General features: G+C 48.5%; 1 protein-coding gene across 1 annotated transcript in view; it reads left to right on the top strand.

Annotated features, from left to right (window-relative positions):
• The window catches only part of LOC144125009 (serine hydrolase-like protein), a 39,325-nt gene extending 31,202 nt beyond the window's left edge, over window positions 1-8,123 (top strand). The window contains exons 2-3 of the mRNA XM_077658031.1: window positions 3,689-4,000; window positions 5,742-8,123. Of these exons, the coding sequence (XP_077514157.1) occupies window positions 3,990-4,000; window positions 5,742-6,711 (981 nt within the window). The 5' untranslated portion in view covers window positions 3,689-3,989 and the 3' untranslated portion in view covers window positions 6,712-8,123. The remainder of the gene's footprint in view (window positions 1-3,688; window positions 4,001-5,741) is intronic.
• The last annotated feature ends 7,375 nt before the right edge of the window (window positions 8,124-15,498 follow it).

The following is a 15,498-nucleotide window of genomic DNA, read 5'->3' as shown; positions in this document are numbered from 1 at the left end:
ACTTCTCCCGTCCACACCACTTTTTCACCTTCAATGTATACATAAGACACTCTCCCCCCCCCCCCCCCCCCTCACGTGCGCATAGGCTTGCGCATGGCTGCGTGATATCACGTAAGATCGAAGAAAGCGTGGCTGCTCGATCACTTAAATTAAAAAAAAATTATATATTGTTGCCTGATGACTAGAAAGAAGAGATCTGCAATTCGTTTTACCCCAATTTTTCCTAAGCACCCGAAACTAACAATGGTTAAGTGGTGTAGTGCCGCGCTCACGTTGCTCTGCTGTTTTGGCCAACTTTTGATTTTTATTTATTTATTTTCCTAAACCCCCAGACGCCGAAGCATTATAGACGGGATTGGGTTTACACAAATCGTAAAAAAATAAACAGCTGGAATTATCGCGAACAAACGCAATACGAATACAAAAATTTACGAGCAGTGAACTAGTTACACGATACAAACATTAGCAAAGCTGATCATAGCGTAATGGAAGTAGTACAAATTTTCGACCAATAAAGTAGGACACCACGCAAGCATGGGCAAAATGTATCACGGCAAAAAATAAGATAAAACGGGCTACTTCTGAACAAAACTAAATCAAATAACGGAACAAAAAAGCAAACAGTGACTGGCGAAAAAACGAAAAAAAAAACAAAAATCGGCGAAAAAAAAAGTGTTTGTGTGGCAGTGACTGACGTGAACTTTGTGTTGGTGATCAGCAAGTGACGAACGATATACGTTGGCGCTGGATATAAAGTGGCTGTCGGGACGAAATTTCTTTGTTTTACTTGAAAAATTTAAGATTGGTTCGTGCTTTTTTTTTTCGCTCTATAGTGTACTTCGTCGTTCCTGTCGTGAAGCGTGCGGCTGGAAACAGCGACATCTGTCTCGGCGACTCCCGTCGCCCGTGTGAATGTGCCAGTCCGTAGCAATCTCCGGGGGGGTCCTCGAGCCCTTCAGCCCCCCCCCCCCCCCCCCCCCCCCCCCCGCAGTAGGCGCCTATTGTTTAAATAATAATTCGACTCTGGAGCGTAGCCATGTTGACAGGCTGCGCACAGGCAGTGACACCGCAAATAAGAGAAGGGTCGTTATCGACGCAGGAAGATAATTGAGTGCCGTGGCGATGGGAGTCCGTACTTTGGAATTCCCAGCCGCGCACGACGGCGGCAAAACACTGAGGACAGCGGCACTGGGGTTACGGGCAAAGGTCGACCACGTTTCTGACAACGTATATCGTCAAGCCTATATAAGGAGTACTGAAAATACACTGAGAGGCATCAGTGTTTCATCATATCAGTGTACGAAAGCAAAGACGTCAGAGCAGCATGTATGTAGCGATAAAAATTAACGAACAGAAAAAATGAAGTGAAAGAAATGAGACTACGCGATAACGTGTTGTGCATTGTTCCAAAGGTACTCGGATACAATCTTGTGTCAAAGTGCGCTCGAAACGCCGGCACATAGTGCTAATAACAACGCGCGGCTGACGCCTCGCTGTTTGTTGCTGCTGTGTGCTCTCTGTGTTGTGTGCGACAAAAAACTGCGCAAAGCCCGATTTTGCGGAGCGCGAACGAAGCTGTTACACTTCCCTGTGCCGCGTCCAAATTTCCATACTCCGATAAGATCGCTGTGTGTATTCAAGTTTGGTGCGGATCTGTTTTTTTTCTACTTATTTTTTCTAAGCTGTTTTGTAATGTAGTGGACAATTGGTTAACTGGGCACGAGAAAAAAATAAATGAAAACAACAGTTCCCTGCCTGCAATGCAGCTCGATGGCGAGGCATGCAGGTATTTGTCATCAATGCCTCGCGAGGACCCGGAATGTTTTCCTCGTAAATTGGCTCTCGCTCTGAATACCTTTTGCTTTCGCCGCGATAACGTGCCTCCATGTCCTGAGAGGGTGAACTACTGGCGCAGCTACGTACAGATGCAGACATCCCTTACAAAAATGGCTTATAGACTGTCTGTCGACTTCTTATAGACTCTATTGCCTTCCTATAGATATTTTCTTTCGTCTATTCATAGTCTATTTATAGACTGTCTATATACAAAAGTCTACTTAAAGTGTATGGCCATGAATCTTAAGATTGACTGATGACTGCTTATAGTGTTTCTTTGCCTATAGACTAGTCTATAAAATTTGACTACTAGAAAGTCTGTAAATTTTATAGACAAGAGCCTATGGAGAGTGTATAGACTGTCGAAAGAAATTTTTGTAAGGGATAAGTGAACGGAGCACGCTATGGTATCGTAATACCCGCGCCGCACGGGTCAATTTAGTGCTAGTAAGTGCTTACTGCCTTAAGTTTTTATAGCGTTCTCGAGGTGCCACACGCGGACATTTAATGGCACTAGCCTCATTGCCATTCTTTCGGGACTGCCTCGTGGTGTGAGGGCACGGGTTTCCCTATTACTTCACACTTTGTTTTGTGCTGCAAAACTTAGTATTTTTCTCCGTGTTGGATTCTCCGTGTCAGCGAAATTTTCCAAACGACAGGGCTCCGACCTCCACTGAAAAGAATGAAAAATGTTAGCTTGCTTCGGATTCATGCTGTCCCTGTAGAGTCTAGCACGGACGGCCTGAGACCCCCCAGACTTTATGCACTGCTTCGTAGGTTTTACAGCTGCTGGGGTTCAGTAAGACAGTTTCTCATGAGGAGAAATTGAGGCCGTCAAAATAAACGCTCTGTGCTTGTTTCTTTCTATGCAGACAGAGGTCGTTATCATTTCTGTGCGGTCGTCTCGGAAGTGTGCTTTTCTCATCACCATCAAAATGCAGGAACAGTCGAATCAGTCTCGTGCAAACGTTCTCATGGCCTAGGAATGACCGTCCACAATGCGCACCTATCTTTACACGGGCAGTGAAAAGGCTGTGGTATACCTCCATGGCACGATGACGTCACAGCAGCCCATGCCAATCGGCGTACAGTGCAGGGGATCTGAAAGTTCTAAACGCGTTGCTTTTTCTCGAGGTCTAAGAACCACAGCCGAAAAACATTACAGGAAACTCTGGACCTGGCTAATGGGCTCCTCTTTTGACGCTCTGTATACAACTGACATCTTTTGCCCGTCGCGCTTCGTCCCAGGCAGCGTAGTCCTGCTTCCTCGAGAAAAAGGGCTCCAGTGCATGCGTGCTGTCCGAGGCATACGCATGCGTACAATCAATCACGGCTACCGGCTTTGGCAGAGTCGCTTCACGGTCGCCGGCTTTTGTTTCGAGCCAACTCAGGGGAGTATGACGGACGTCAACTGCGCTGCTGCTGTGCGAACAATTCGAAACAAAACAGAAGTGAAAAAAAAGTAAAGGCTGGTGGAGCTAAAGGCAGCTAGCCGAGCGGAAACAGCGAAGAAGAGTACGCGTATAGTTGGTATTCCAGGACAAGGACGACAGCGGCGTTGTTGAGGGCGCGGCGAGCACGTCCCTCCTCTGCGGGGACCCACGCGTGCGCAACATGATCGGAGCCGCCCCCAGCGCGGCGGGCGGCCGCAGCTGCTCGCGCTCGCTAGCTGCGGTTTCGTGTTCGCGGGTGGCGAAGTCTGGCCTCTCGTGTCGTGGGGCAAGGGGCACGCAAACACATAGGCATCAATTCTCTCAAGGCATTGCGCGGCTGCAGCTCGGGTGACGCGGGCGCTCGCCGACTCTCCTTTTATTGTACTACTTCTATGTTCTCTCCTTCTCTCACCTCGCAGAGGCGTCGACAAGGGAGGCACGTGCTCCCGCGGAGGTTGTGTGAATCCGTTTACACGTCCCCCGTGTCGGCCTTCTTCTCCCCTCTCCGGTTGATAAGGCAGCTGATCGCGGAAACGGGGATGCCCTCTATCTGGCCGCCGCCGCCGAGTCCGGCTCGTTATCGGGTCCCTCCTCTTTGTTTGGCGATGAGCCGGAGGAAGAGGAGCAGTTCCGCGCGCTCTGCCGAAGACCGGACGGCGTCGCTGTCTCATCCATGACACTGCGCCCCCAAGTCGCGGACGCCAACACCACTGTACCACCATGGTTCTGAGGTATGTGGTTCCTTGGTTTCTGTTTTTTTTTTGCTGCCGTAGCTGTGTGATAGACGGTATTAAATTAGAGTCCCGTCGTAGTATGTCGTAAACGAGAACTCGCGTCTTCGCCTGCTGGTTAATGCTGGTGTTATCAGCTGATGGCCCATGCCCACAAAGGACATGCATGCGTAGGGGTGGACATCTTTGATAATCTCCCGTTGGCTGCCACCTGATTCAAGTGAGCGCGGAAGAGGGCACTTTTATGAAGGTGCAGTACACTTTTAGTGTATCCTGTTAGCCTCTTGCCCCAAGAGAAGTTCCTGAATGCTTCTTTCCTACCTTGCTGTGCCGCTGAGGTAACGGGAATCTGTTGAGGGCGTGAGGGCATTTCGCCTTCATACTAAGCCATGGGAAACGATTGAGCAGACTACAAGGAGCCGCAACCGCACCCGCTTAGTCTTCTCGTTGAGAAAAGAAGTGTGTTACATTTTAATCGTTATCCTAGAACGCGGCATACATTTGCGCACGGCCACACCTCAGAGCGGCTTCGTGCGCAAATGTAAGAAACGTAGGCACTAATTCAAGACGTCTGTGAATTCTTGTGGCGGTTGAAGTCGAAGAGAAGCAAACAGGCGGAACAGGATGCCGTGATCTGACGCCACCAGAATTCGGCAGGGCGGTGCGCGAATAGCCTCTTCATATCAGAAAGGCGTTCCACTTCTTTCCACGTGCTTACCGCGCAGAGCAAGATGACATCGCGTGTAGCGTTCCTTGGGAGAGCACTGTCACGTTATTCTGTCGTGTATATGCAGACATGCTTAATTTACATTAAGCACACTGCGTGCTTAATGCACGCTGAGCGTGAACACGGATAAATACTGCCAACAGTGGTGAGCATGTCAAAGAGGTTATGCTTGCGTGAAAAAGTGTGTTCACCGGTTATGCAGTTTCGGACGGCATTCGTTCTGCTTGCTACTCTGGTTGTACTCAAGTCAGCTTTCAGAGCATGCAGCCCGCGGTCGACCGGGACGTGGTGTCCTTGTGGGACGCATGATGCTGGCGATTTGCGTCGCGCATGACGACGCAGACATCCTCCGGTTGGCTGGCCTCCCCACCCTTCCCCACATAAAGGTTTTTCTGCTTTCCCTCACAAAAGCCAATGCTGCGCGCACGGCACGAAATCAGGCCCGCCTAACATAAAAAAGATTGAATCTCTGCTGAAGCTTAAAGCAAGTGGCGCGGGATAAAATTTCTTTCGCAAATGGCTGTACTATGGCACAGGAGGCTATAGGACGCCATTTCTTTTTGTCATCGGGTGGAGGGGGGGGGGGGGGCGGTGAAAAGAATAACGAAGGTGTGAGCGTCGAGACTGGGATGATGTTTCACGTACATATATATAACTAATAACTCTAGCAGAAGACTACCACGACATGAAGCTGGAAGCATTGCTTCGGACGCGGTAACACGGAGGTTTTCTTACTTTCCATGTAGCTTTGCCATCGTATACGCACAAGTCGATGATGATGTGTCGAAGGCGCTGTCCACGAAAAATGGAGGTGCTATAGGGCACCTTGTGTCTTCTCACACGCGATCCCACTGTGCTTAACTGTGCATCCTCCTTTCCCCTTTGTCCCTGCCGAACATCACCAATAACGTAGAAAGGCGAAAACATGCGCACATGAATTGCGCTGCATGCCATATATGCACGCCTGTACGCCCCAATCCACAGAACTCAACAGCCGTGTGTTCTTTTTCGCAGGCTTAGCAGCCGCGTGCTGGTCTTCACGAGGGGCCTGCTGGTAGTGGCGCACGGCCAGGACCGGGCCAGTGCGCTGGCCCTCCTCCTCCGGCAGGCGTCCTCGGCGTCCCTGAAGCAGCGGCTCACCCGCGACCTCGTGGTTCCCGTGGCCCACGGCCAGATGGCGGGCAAGCAGTGGGGGCCCGACGACGGCCAGCCCGTGCTGGCGCTGCACGGCTGGCTGGACAACGCGGCCGTCTTCGAGCCCCTGGTGCCTTTCCTCAAGGCGGAATTCAAGGTGGTGGCCCTCGACCTCCCGGGCCACGGCTTGTCCTCGCACCTCCCACCCCGCGGCCACTACACCCTGGACAGCTACGTCGAGAGCGTGCTGTCAGCCGTCGACCACCTCAAGTGGGACACCTTCTCCGTGCTGGGACACGGCATGGGCGCCGGCATCGGCTACTACCTCGCCGCGTTGCAGCCGGATAGGGTTCCGCGGCTGGCCTCCATCGAGGGCTCGTTCCCGGCAACGTACCCCAACCTCCGGCCTGAGGTTGCTGCAGGCGGCGAAGAAGGCCATCGCTGCTCGTACACACGCAAGGAAGTCATCGACGTCATGGCTTCCAGAGGACACAACGCCGCCTCGGCGGAGCTGCTCATGACCAGGGGCTGCGCGCGCGTCTCCGGAGGTCGCTACGTGTTCACGGCCGACCGCAGGGTGCAGTGCGCTCAGCCGCAGGGACTCTATCCGGGCGTGTTCGACAGGGCGTTGCCCCGTTACAAGAACAGCCTGATGGTGCTGCAGCGGGACTGCAGGCTGTCGGCGGGAGCGAGGCCGCAGCTAGACGCCCTGGAGGCGATCGTGCGCTGCCTGGGCGCCGAGGAGTGCTCGCGTTTCAGCTACGTTGTGCTGGAGAGTGAGAAAAAGAACGTGCACGTGACCGACCCGGACACTGTGGCACGCAAGGTCAACGATTTCATGTGCACGTGACAAGAGCGCGAAGTCTTCTCCTCGAAAAGGTCCGACGCTCAATCGGGGACTTTAAAACACCCCCGTCCACGCACAACACGCGTGCAGACCTGGCAAACTCAACCCGTTCAAGCGTTTCGAGGGCAGCATACTGCGCTTTTTCAACTGCGTGGTTGGTCATCAAGCTTTCTTTTCACGCGCTCAGGTTTCCAACCACCACAAACCCCGCACAGGCTGCGGAATATTGTAAAAAAGGCCTACGTCCAAAGTCACCCTCTCTCCTCAGAGCCGCTTTGAGTTGCGCTCTTAGTCCAAAGACAGTCAACACCCGGTTGTTAGTGATTGGCTATTTTTTTTTAAGTGCATAATCACCGTCAGTACAACTGTTTGTATATACCGCATTGTAGATTGATTCGCATCATCGTATAGCTGTATGATATCATCATTGTACGTGTATTTGAACCGAGGAGAAACGCGCTTATCCGCTGGTTCTGCAACTCTCCTCTTGCGGATGACTTTAGGGGAAAACAACTTGTCGCCGGGCGGTACAGCTTAATGGAGACGCCTCCTTATCGGTGGCCGCCCTCACGTTAAGCAACTAACTCGCGGACTTCGTAGCCATGTACGACAACGGTGTCGGTCTGAGGTTTGCTGCTGCCAACAGCACTGGTTATCAGTCAAGGCTGCTGTAAAATGGCGGGCTCTAGGCGTAGTCGACTCAGATAAGGTTTTTCTCAAATCTCTGGCAGCTGAGCACGGCTGCAGGTCGTACGTGTCAGATAAAAATGCAATAAAGCGGTCATGCTACTGCTCACAAGACTGCATTGAAGCCCCCAGGATTGCGCACAGCGCCTGGGGTGGAAGGTGTGGCACAACTTCGCACAAATTACTAAGGGCTGTAAGTGCAACAAAATTTCTCTAGTTATAATTTCATACTGCCTGCAACATGATAGTAAATACCTCGCACGTACTAGTGCGGAGCCGTTTTACAGCCAGTGGAGATGATAGCGCCGGTGTTACAAAATAAAGATGTGCGAATATTCAAAATTTTCGAATAGCGAATCAAATATATTCGTATTGATTCGCTGAACGATTAAAATAATGCACGTTCAAAATTGCTCTAAACTTTCAAAATAGGCTTCGAATAGTTTGATCAAGAAATGTAGTAGCTTTCTTCGACGTCTCTTTTGATAACGGAGACCGTTCTGAAGCCACACAGCATTTTTCCAATATCGCGGTCTGCGCAAAGAAAAAAAAAGGTTACAGCGTCGGTCGCGGCGCATCCACTCGTGCGGCGATGTTCATAATGCTCATGCACGACATCCAAGATTGTGCGATGGGATGCCCGATCTCTGAGGCCTGGCTCATAGCTCGCGCCTCTCACTAATGGCCCAGACCTGGGGCGGATAATAAAAGTTTTCCTCTCTAATCAACCGAAATGTGGCGCCAGTTTATTCGCTGTTATCATCACTAGCAAAAGTTAATTTTCCAATGCGTATGACATGATGGTGTAGCGCCTGGTTTGGATCCCACCGGCGGAATGTGGTTGTTCTGCTTTCTAATCAATTATTTTCTTTTTAAATTACTTTATAATGTGCCATGGATGAACACCACAAATTAAAAAAAGACATCACCCATGATCCTTGGTTTCGGTGACTTGGCTTCCGTCATGTACGTCACCGCCGCCCTCACCGTTCGACTACGTTCCTACGTGGCACTCGCTGTAATACAGGACGCACTACGTCCGCCGCAATGGACGAGGGTGGCGCTGGTGAACACTCTTCAAGGTTCGGCTACACTACACATAAATTACCCCCGAAAGCAGATTGGACAGCCGTCGCCGAAGCTCGGTTGGTATAGCACCGGACGCGACATTCGGAGGTCGTGGGTTCGGATCCCACCGGCGGCATGGGGTTGTTTTTTCCTGGTTTCTAATAAATTATCTTTAAAATAATCACTTCAATAATCTGCAATTGATAAACACCACAAATGCAAAAATCCATCCCATATGCTCCTTGGTTTCGGTGACTTGGCTTCCGTGGTGTATGTCGTAGCCCCTCTTTTCCATTGCCTTGTCCACTCAATAACATTCTACCAATTCTGCATTAACAAATGTGCATATAGAATGTAAAAGATATTTTCTAGTAACTTTCTATTGACAGCGGCACATACAAAGAAACATTCTAGCAAACGTATTTACAGATGTTGGTAGAATGTGAAAGTTTGTCAATGTGAGTAGAGTCAATAGGCAGTTAATGCGAACTATAAAGTTAACAACTATTTTTATGAGATTATTGCCGTAACTGGTCATTGTAATGGTGCCGTCATTATTTTGGCATGATTATCTGACAGGATTCTTGACGAATGAATTTTAAGAGCGTTAGCTCTTACTCATCACGTTTCGAGATTTCGTGGGGTCTGCTACTACCCTTGATCACAGCGCCATCTGTGGCAGCAACTACTCATCACGTTTTGAGATTTTGTGAGGCCTCCTACCACCCTGAGATGAAAGCGCTATCTGTGGCTGCAACTAGAAAACAGCGCATCTTGCATTGACACTTGTAGCGCCATCTACAATAGCACTGTAGAAGCAACCACCTGCCTCATGCCAATGATGACGTCACGGTCCAATATGGTGAATAGAGGTGGAACCATGTGAGTATGACGTCAGGGGACGAAATGGCGGCATAGTTTCGGTTTCTCGAATCCAAGATGGCGGCCATTAAAATGGGTTGTGCTCTCTTATCCTCTCAGACTGAGTGCGCACGCTTTATGTAGCAATGCGTGCATGGTGTGCAAACTGTAAAGCGCGAATAGCACAGCGGGCTGTAAATGAAAAATTTGTCGCCCCTCGGAGCAGGAGATCGGTAAAAGTTTGACGACACTGTTATAAAAATGTAATGGTCGCGCAAATGTGATCAAATTCAGCCTTAGCTGGAGGCTTCATGCACTTGCGTCAGCACGGGCTGCCATCGCCAGCTTTCCCATCTCCAGTACCTGCGTCACTACCTTCGTACAGTATACGATGTGGGTATGCTCTCCACCCTCCCAACACCAACCGCAGGTGGCCTCCCGCATTTGTCCCTTATCTCTCCACAAACCGCGCCTGTCGCGACGTACTCTCCACTACTGACTTCCACTTGTGGGTTTCCTCCCTCTGCATACTAGTTTGCTCAACACAGCTATACAACACGGAGAAGGTCCCAGCATTGGCCTCATCTGTCAGACGCATTCGTCATTAGAGTGAGATGCTAGGCACGGTAGCGTCGAAAGAGGATGACCCAACCGGCGCGCGCCTTGAGGCGGTAGCGGAAACCTGCGTGGGCTTGGCCCCGCCCTGTTGCCTCTTCCATCATGACCGAGGACATCAACACCAGGGGTCCCGTGTAGTCTTTGTTAAGGTAACACTGAGGACAACTATACATCGCATCATTATTCTAAGTGAAAATTTATTCTCTCGCTTTTGCTGGGCATGTGAACGTTTTACCGGCAGCAAAATGCGCAGTTACGGCTGAGAAAATTGAATTTAAAAATTTTTCCTGCCAATCGATTAGAACTCGTCACGTCCACACCGAGAAACACTGGTTGCCACCGTTTTTAGCTGAACGGCAGTGTACACCATAGCCTGTGGGATCCGCGTCGAAAAAATCCGCCGCCGACGCTTTGCTAGCGAAATCGGCCGGCAATATGGTGACAACTGTATTTCGTTTTTTTTTTTACCTTTTGTTACTTATAAGAATTCCTTTTTCGGTGAGAATTGTCACTTTGTCATTGCAATGCCGTAGTCTGTCGATACAAGACAATTTAAATTTGTCCTCAGTGCTCCTTTAATGTACTATGTAATGTCCGACGCGCTGCGTAGGCCTCAAACGAGCATAGTCTATCCAACAACAACGTTCATATGCAGGGTATGTTGCTGGGCGAGTTGGTGGTGATCGAACATCATGGAATCGAAGCGCTAGCAGACAAGGACACAGGGAGGACACGAACTCACACTTGCGCTGAACTGTCAACTTTATTTTAAACTTGACTGAACCGTGCCTTATATTACGGAATCGAAGCGCTAGCAGACAAGGACACAGGGAGGACACGAACGCACACGTGCGCTGAACTGTCAACTTTATTTTGAACTTGACTGAACCGTGCCTTATATTACGGAATCGAAGCGCTAGCAGACAAGGACACAGGGAGATCAGCGCAAGTGTGTGTTTGTGTCCTCCCTGTGTCGTTGTCTGCTAGCGCTTCGATTCCATGATGTTCAACAACGTTCAGCCGACCACAGAGAGTTCTGTGCTTATAACTATCGCAACATATGCAATTTTCGCGTAACTGGTCCCTTATGTGAGATCGTACCCCTAATATATACAAATATGCAATGCAGCAGAGTACTTTCCCTTTCATATACTTTCTAAAAGGAGTCCATTTCCACGTTTCAACTAATGCGCATATGAGCCTAAACAACCAACAAAAATTTTTAGCGGATGTTGAGTAGGCTCAACATACATTGGGTGCATGCTGGTTTCCAGTTAATTCAACACGAGCGCAGCAAGCCGTCACTGAATCTCAAAAGTAATTTTTGTAAGAGCTGAGAGGCGCGCAGTCGGCTTGCCCGGTGTGCAATACCGTCTACGCTATATTAAAACCCCAGCTTGCCGGAAGTCGCCAACACTGCCCGGGTACGCTGCATGTAGTAGTATAGTGGCAGAAGTAGCAGTAGTAGTAGTAGTAGTAATCTTGAATATGTAAAATGTAAGAAACTAAACCCCTAAGTGTAGCACCAAGTTCAGGGGTCCATAGGTGGCGGTAACCACCACGGCACGGTCCATCATCCATTGGTGGCCAATGGCCTTGTCGGCCAGTTGCTCCTTTTGCGAGATTTGTATGAGGCTGGGAATGGCTGGGTGAGGTGTTAGGAATGGCCTGACACTGCCAGCCCATGTGGATAAGGGTAGGATGGTCGCCACAGGTATAGACAAAATCGTTATCAAGATGGGTTCTTTATACTCCATTAATATGGTGTACCTATTTTTACACCCTTAAAAACGGAAGGCTTTTTGAAGTTCAAGGGAGAAAAAGTCTTCCTCCCCACAGAAACGGAGCATAAACATGGCGCCATGCTTGTCCGTTTTCATTGTATGCTCATTTTCAAAGTCGTGCGAGAGACAAAAAGGACAGGAATCAGCGCAAGCAGCCGGCGAACCAACTTGACCGATTGCGCTGCTCTCACGTGACCGTATACGTCACGGGACTGAAAGATGCATCGACTGCTTCAATCCCGTGTGCTGTGCGATGTCAGTGCACGTTAAGGATTCCCAGGTGGTCGAAATTATTCCGGAGCCCTCCACTGAGGAAAACTCACGGTGTAAACTCAGGTATCGTGGAAGCGCACTGTTGGCATCAGCGGAACAATTCAGTGTAGCTTACTGTTGCGCAAAACGGTGACAATCCAACCTCTTGTATCATGGCAGCTGCCCGTGATGCAGCAGAAACTAACAGCAAGCCAGCGACAATGGTAACAGCCATTATCATGCGACTGAACAGAAGCAGCCCAAAATGAACTTTTAGAGCGTAGGTGTCCTAAATGTTCATTTTGTGCTGCTTCTGTTCAGTCGCATGATAATGGCTGTTACCATAGTCGTTACACTGAATTGTTCCGCTGATGCCAACAGTGCGCTTCCACGATATCTGACCTTTACAGCGCGAGCTTTCCTCACTGGAGGGCTCCGGAATAATTTCGATAACCTGGGGATCCTTAACGTGCACTGACATCGCACAGCACACAGGCTTGAAGCAGTCCACCATGCATCTTTCAGTCCCGTGACGTATACGTTCACGTGAGAGCAGCGCAATCGGCCAAGTTGGTAGGTGTACCCGCCGCGGTGGCTCAGTGGTTAGAGCGCTCGGCTACTGATCCGGAGTGACCGGCTTCGAACCCGACCGCGGCGGCTGCGTTTCGATGGAGGCGGAGCGCAAAGGCGCCCGTGTGCTATGCGATTTCAGTGCACTTTAAAGATCACCAGGTGGTCGAAATTGTTCCGGATCCCTCCACTACGGTACCTCTTTCTTCCTTTCTTCTCTCAGTCCCTACTTTATCCCTTCCCTTATGGCACGGTTCAGGTGTCCGCCGAGATGTGAGACGGATATTGCGCCAATTCCTTTCCCCCAAAACCGTCGGAGGGTGGTCGGAAGGGGCTATGTGAGTGCGACACAAAAACGCGGCGGCATATATATATATATATATATATATATATATATATATATATATATATATATATATATATATATATATATATATATATATATATATATATATATATATATATATATATATATATATATATTATCACCAAAATTGAAGAAACATAACAGGATTTAATTCACGACGTTTCGGCTGGAGGATCAACACTCGAAAAAGGCTGGTCCTCCAGCCGAAACGTCGTGAATTAAATCCTGTTCTTCAATTTTTGGTGATTTTATATTATATTGACCAAATCAGCTGCCAGAAATCACTTTTGGTATATATATATATATATATATATATATATATATATATATATATATATATATATATATATATATATATATATATATATATATATATATATATATATATATATATATATATATATATATATATATATATATATATATATATGTGTGTGTGTGTGTGTGTGTGTGTGTGTGTGTGTGTGTGTGTGTGTGTGTGTGTGTGTGTGTGTGTGTGTGTGTGTGTGTGTGTGTGTGTGTGTGTGTGTGTGTTATCTACATTCGTCTACTAGTTATACCGCGATGAATGGGACAGATGCAGTTCATAAACGCGCCGCCAGAGCAGGGGCTCCACACGCAGACGTCAGGATCCAAATGTAGGCTCGATCGAAACAGAAGCGGCCTGTATTCAATGGCCGCGGCCACCTATAAAGGTGGCCGCGGCCACCTATAAAGGTGGCCTCGGTGATGACGCACGCAGACCGAACAAACTACAACACCGTAAGGCAGCTAGCGACGCAGAATACATCCGGCCAGCTCTTCCAATGCAAGGAGTGAGGCAGACGCAGCTTCCGCGAAACTGACAACGCTGCTGAATCGGTAACGGGAACAGCTGCGCTCAAAACCACATTACCCCAGAGGTAAACATCCAGGGAATTTTTCTGTGCTCAATGAGGGATTTAAGAAGTGTTGAGACCAGGAAAAAATTTCGAAGTGGGAGTTACAAAGAGGAGAAGGGTCCATTTTGCTCCATCATTTGTTGGAGTAGCAGTGTACTTTCCTCACCTTTGCTTCATATTGATGGAGTAAATTCTTCAATTCGAGGAGTTTAAAGGGTGGCGTCAGCCATTTAAGCACCCATTAATGCTGATGTTTAGAGTGTAAGCTTAAAGGACTGCAGACGCGATTTTTTTTCTCCCTGTAACGATGCATAAAACGTTAGAAAACGTGGATCAAAACATCGTATTCTCCTATTGCCGCTAGATAATTTATAATTTAGTTTCTTCCCTCATGCTGTTACGGTTTCGGTTTCATCAGCCGGAAGATGGCTTTGACATTTAAGGCGTGTTTAGGCCATGTGAGACATGAAAAAAATATATTGCAATATATATATTTTATGGTACGCCATTTATTGTCATGCCAGCTCTTGAAGCAGGCTGGCTAAAGCATTGTAGTGAATTAAAACTACGTATCAGCAGTTACATTGCAGTTCTTTTAATGCCTCACATGACCTAATGCACATCGTTACAGGTCACAGCAGTCACTCGTCTGTTGAGATCGAAACATCAACAGCATCTAGAAGAAATTAAATTACATTTAGCGGTGTCAGAAGAATACCACGGGGTGATCCATATATACTAATGTCTAACACGTCATTTGAAAACAATAACAAGGAGAAGCGAACATTTGGCGTCGATTACGTTGAACGCTGCTGCTCTCGTTACAGAAAAAGACAAGACGAACGAGAAGACACGGACAAGGACAAGAAAAACAAGGATTGTCTTCTGGTTATGGCCAATCCCCCTTGTAGGTATGCGCCATTTTATGAGGCCAACAACAACAACAAAGATAATCATTTAACCTGCCCGGGTTAAAATGCTCCACCAGAGGCAATTTTTCTAGAGAGCTGAGAAAAAAAAACATGAGCATAGCAAGAAGGCTGCCAGCCCTTGGTTCTATCAAATAGACTTCACGCAATGTATACCTCCTAGAAGACTATGAGCTACAATGCCCACACTGTGGCATAGAGGCGGACCTATGCCACATGGCATATGGACCTGCCAAAACAATACAGGAATAGAAAGGGTAAAAGAACCGACGATTGACCGGTGGGAGGAGATGCTGTCCGAGGAGTAGCTGACCGGAAGGAAGGACTTGAGCGGCTGCAAGATCCAATGGATTCCCGGAATAGGGGGGCCGACCACCAATTTCAGTTGCAGTCAAAATATTTCCCCAATTATTATCATCATCTATCCTGCACCGTCACTTTTATCGGCGAGAAATTTAGTAGCCACCACGTTAGGAAAGGTCTATTGCCTTGGTGCCGCAGCGGTGGCTCAGAGGTTATTGCGCTCGGCTGCTGACCTGAAAGACGCGAGTTCGATCCCGGCCGCGGCGGTCGAACTTCGATGGAGGCGAAATTCTAGATGCCCGTGTATACTGTGCGGTGTCAGTGCACGTTAAAGAACCCAAGGCGATTTCCGGAGACCTTCACTACGGCGCGCCCCTCATAGCCTGAGTCGCTTTGGGTCATTAAACCCCCATAAACCATAAACGATCTATTACCATGGTAGTCTAATAACATGAAACCGATCATCTTCA

Source organism: Amblyomma americanum, chromosome 3 (assembly GCF_052857255.1).
Source record: "Amblyomma americanum isolate KBUSLIRL-KWMA chromosome 3, ASM5285725v1, whole genome shotgun sequence".
Lineage (NCBI taxonomy): Eukaryota > Metazoa > Arthropoda > Arachnida > Ixodida > Ixodidae > Amblyomma > Amblyomma americanum.
The sequence above is the reverse complement of the archived record's forward strand: the minus strand, read 5'-3'. Positions and strand labels throughout refer to the sequence as shown.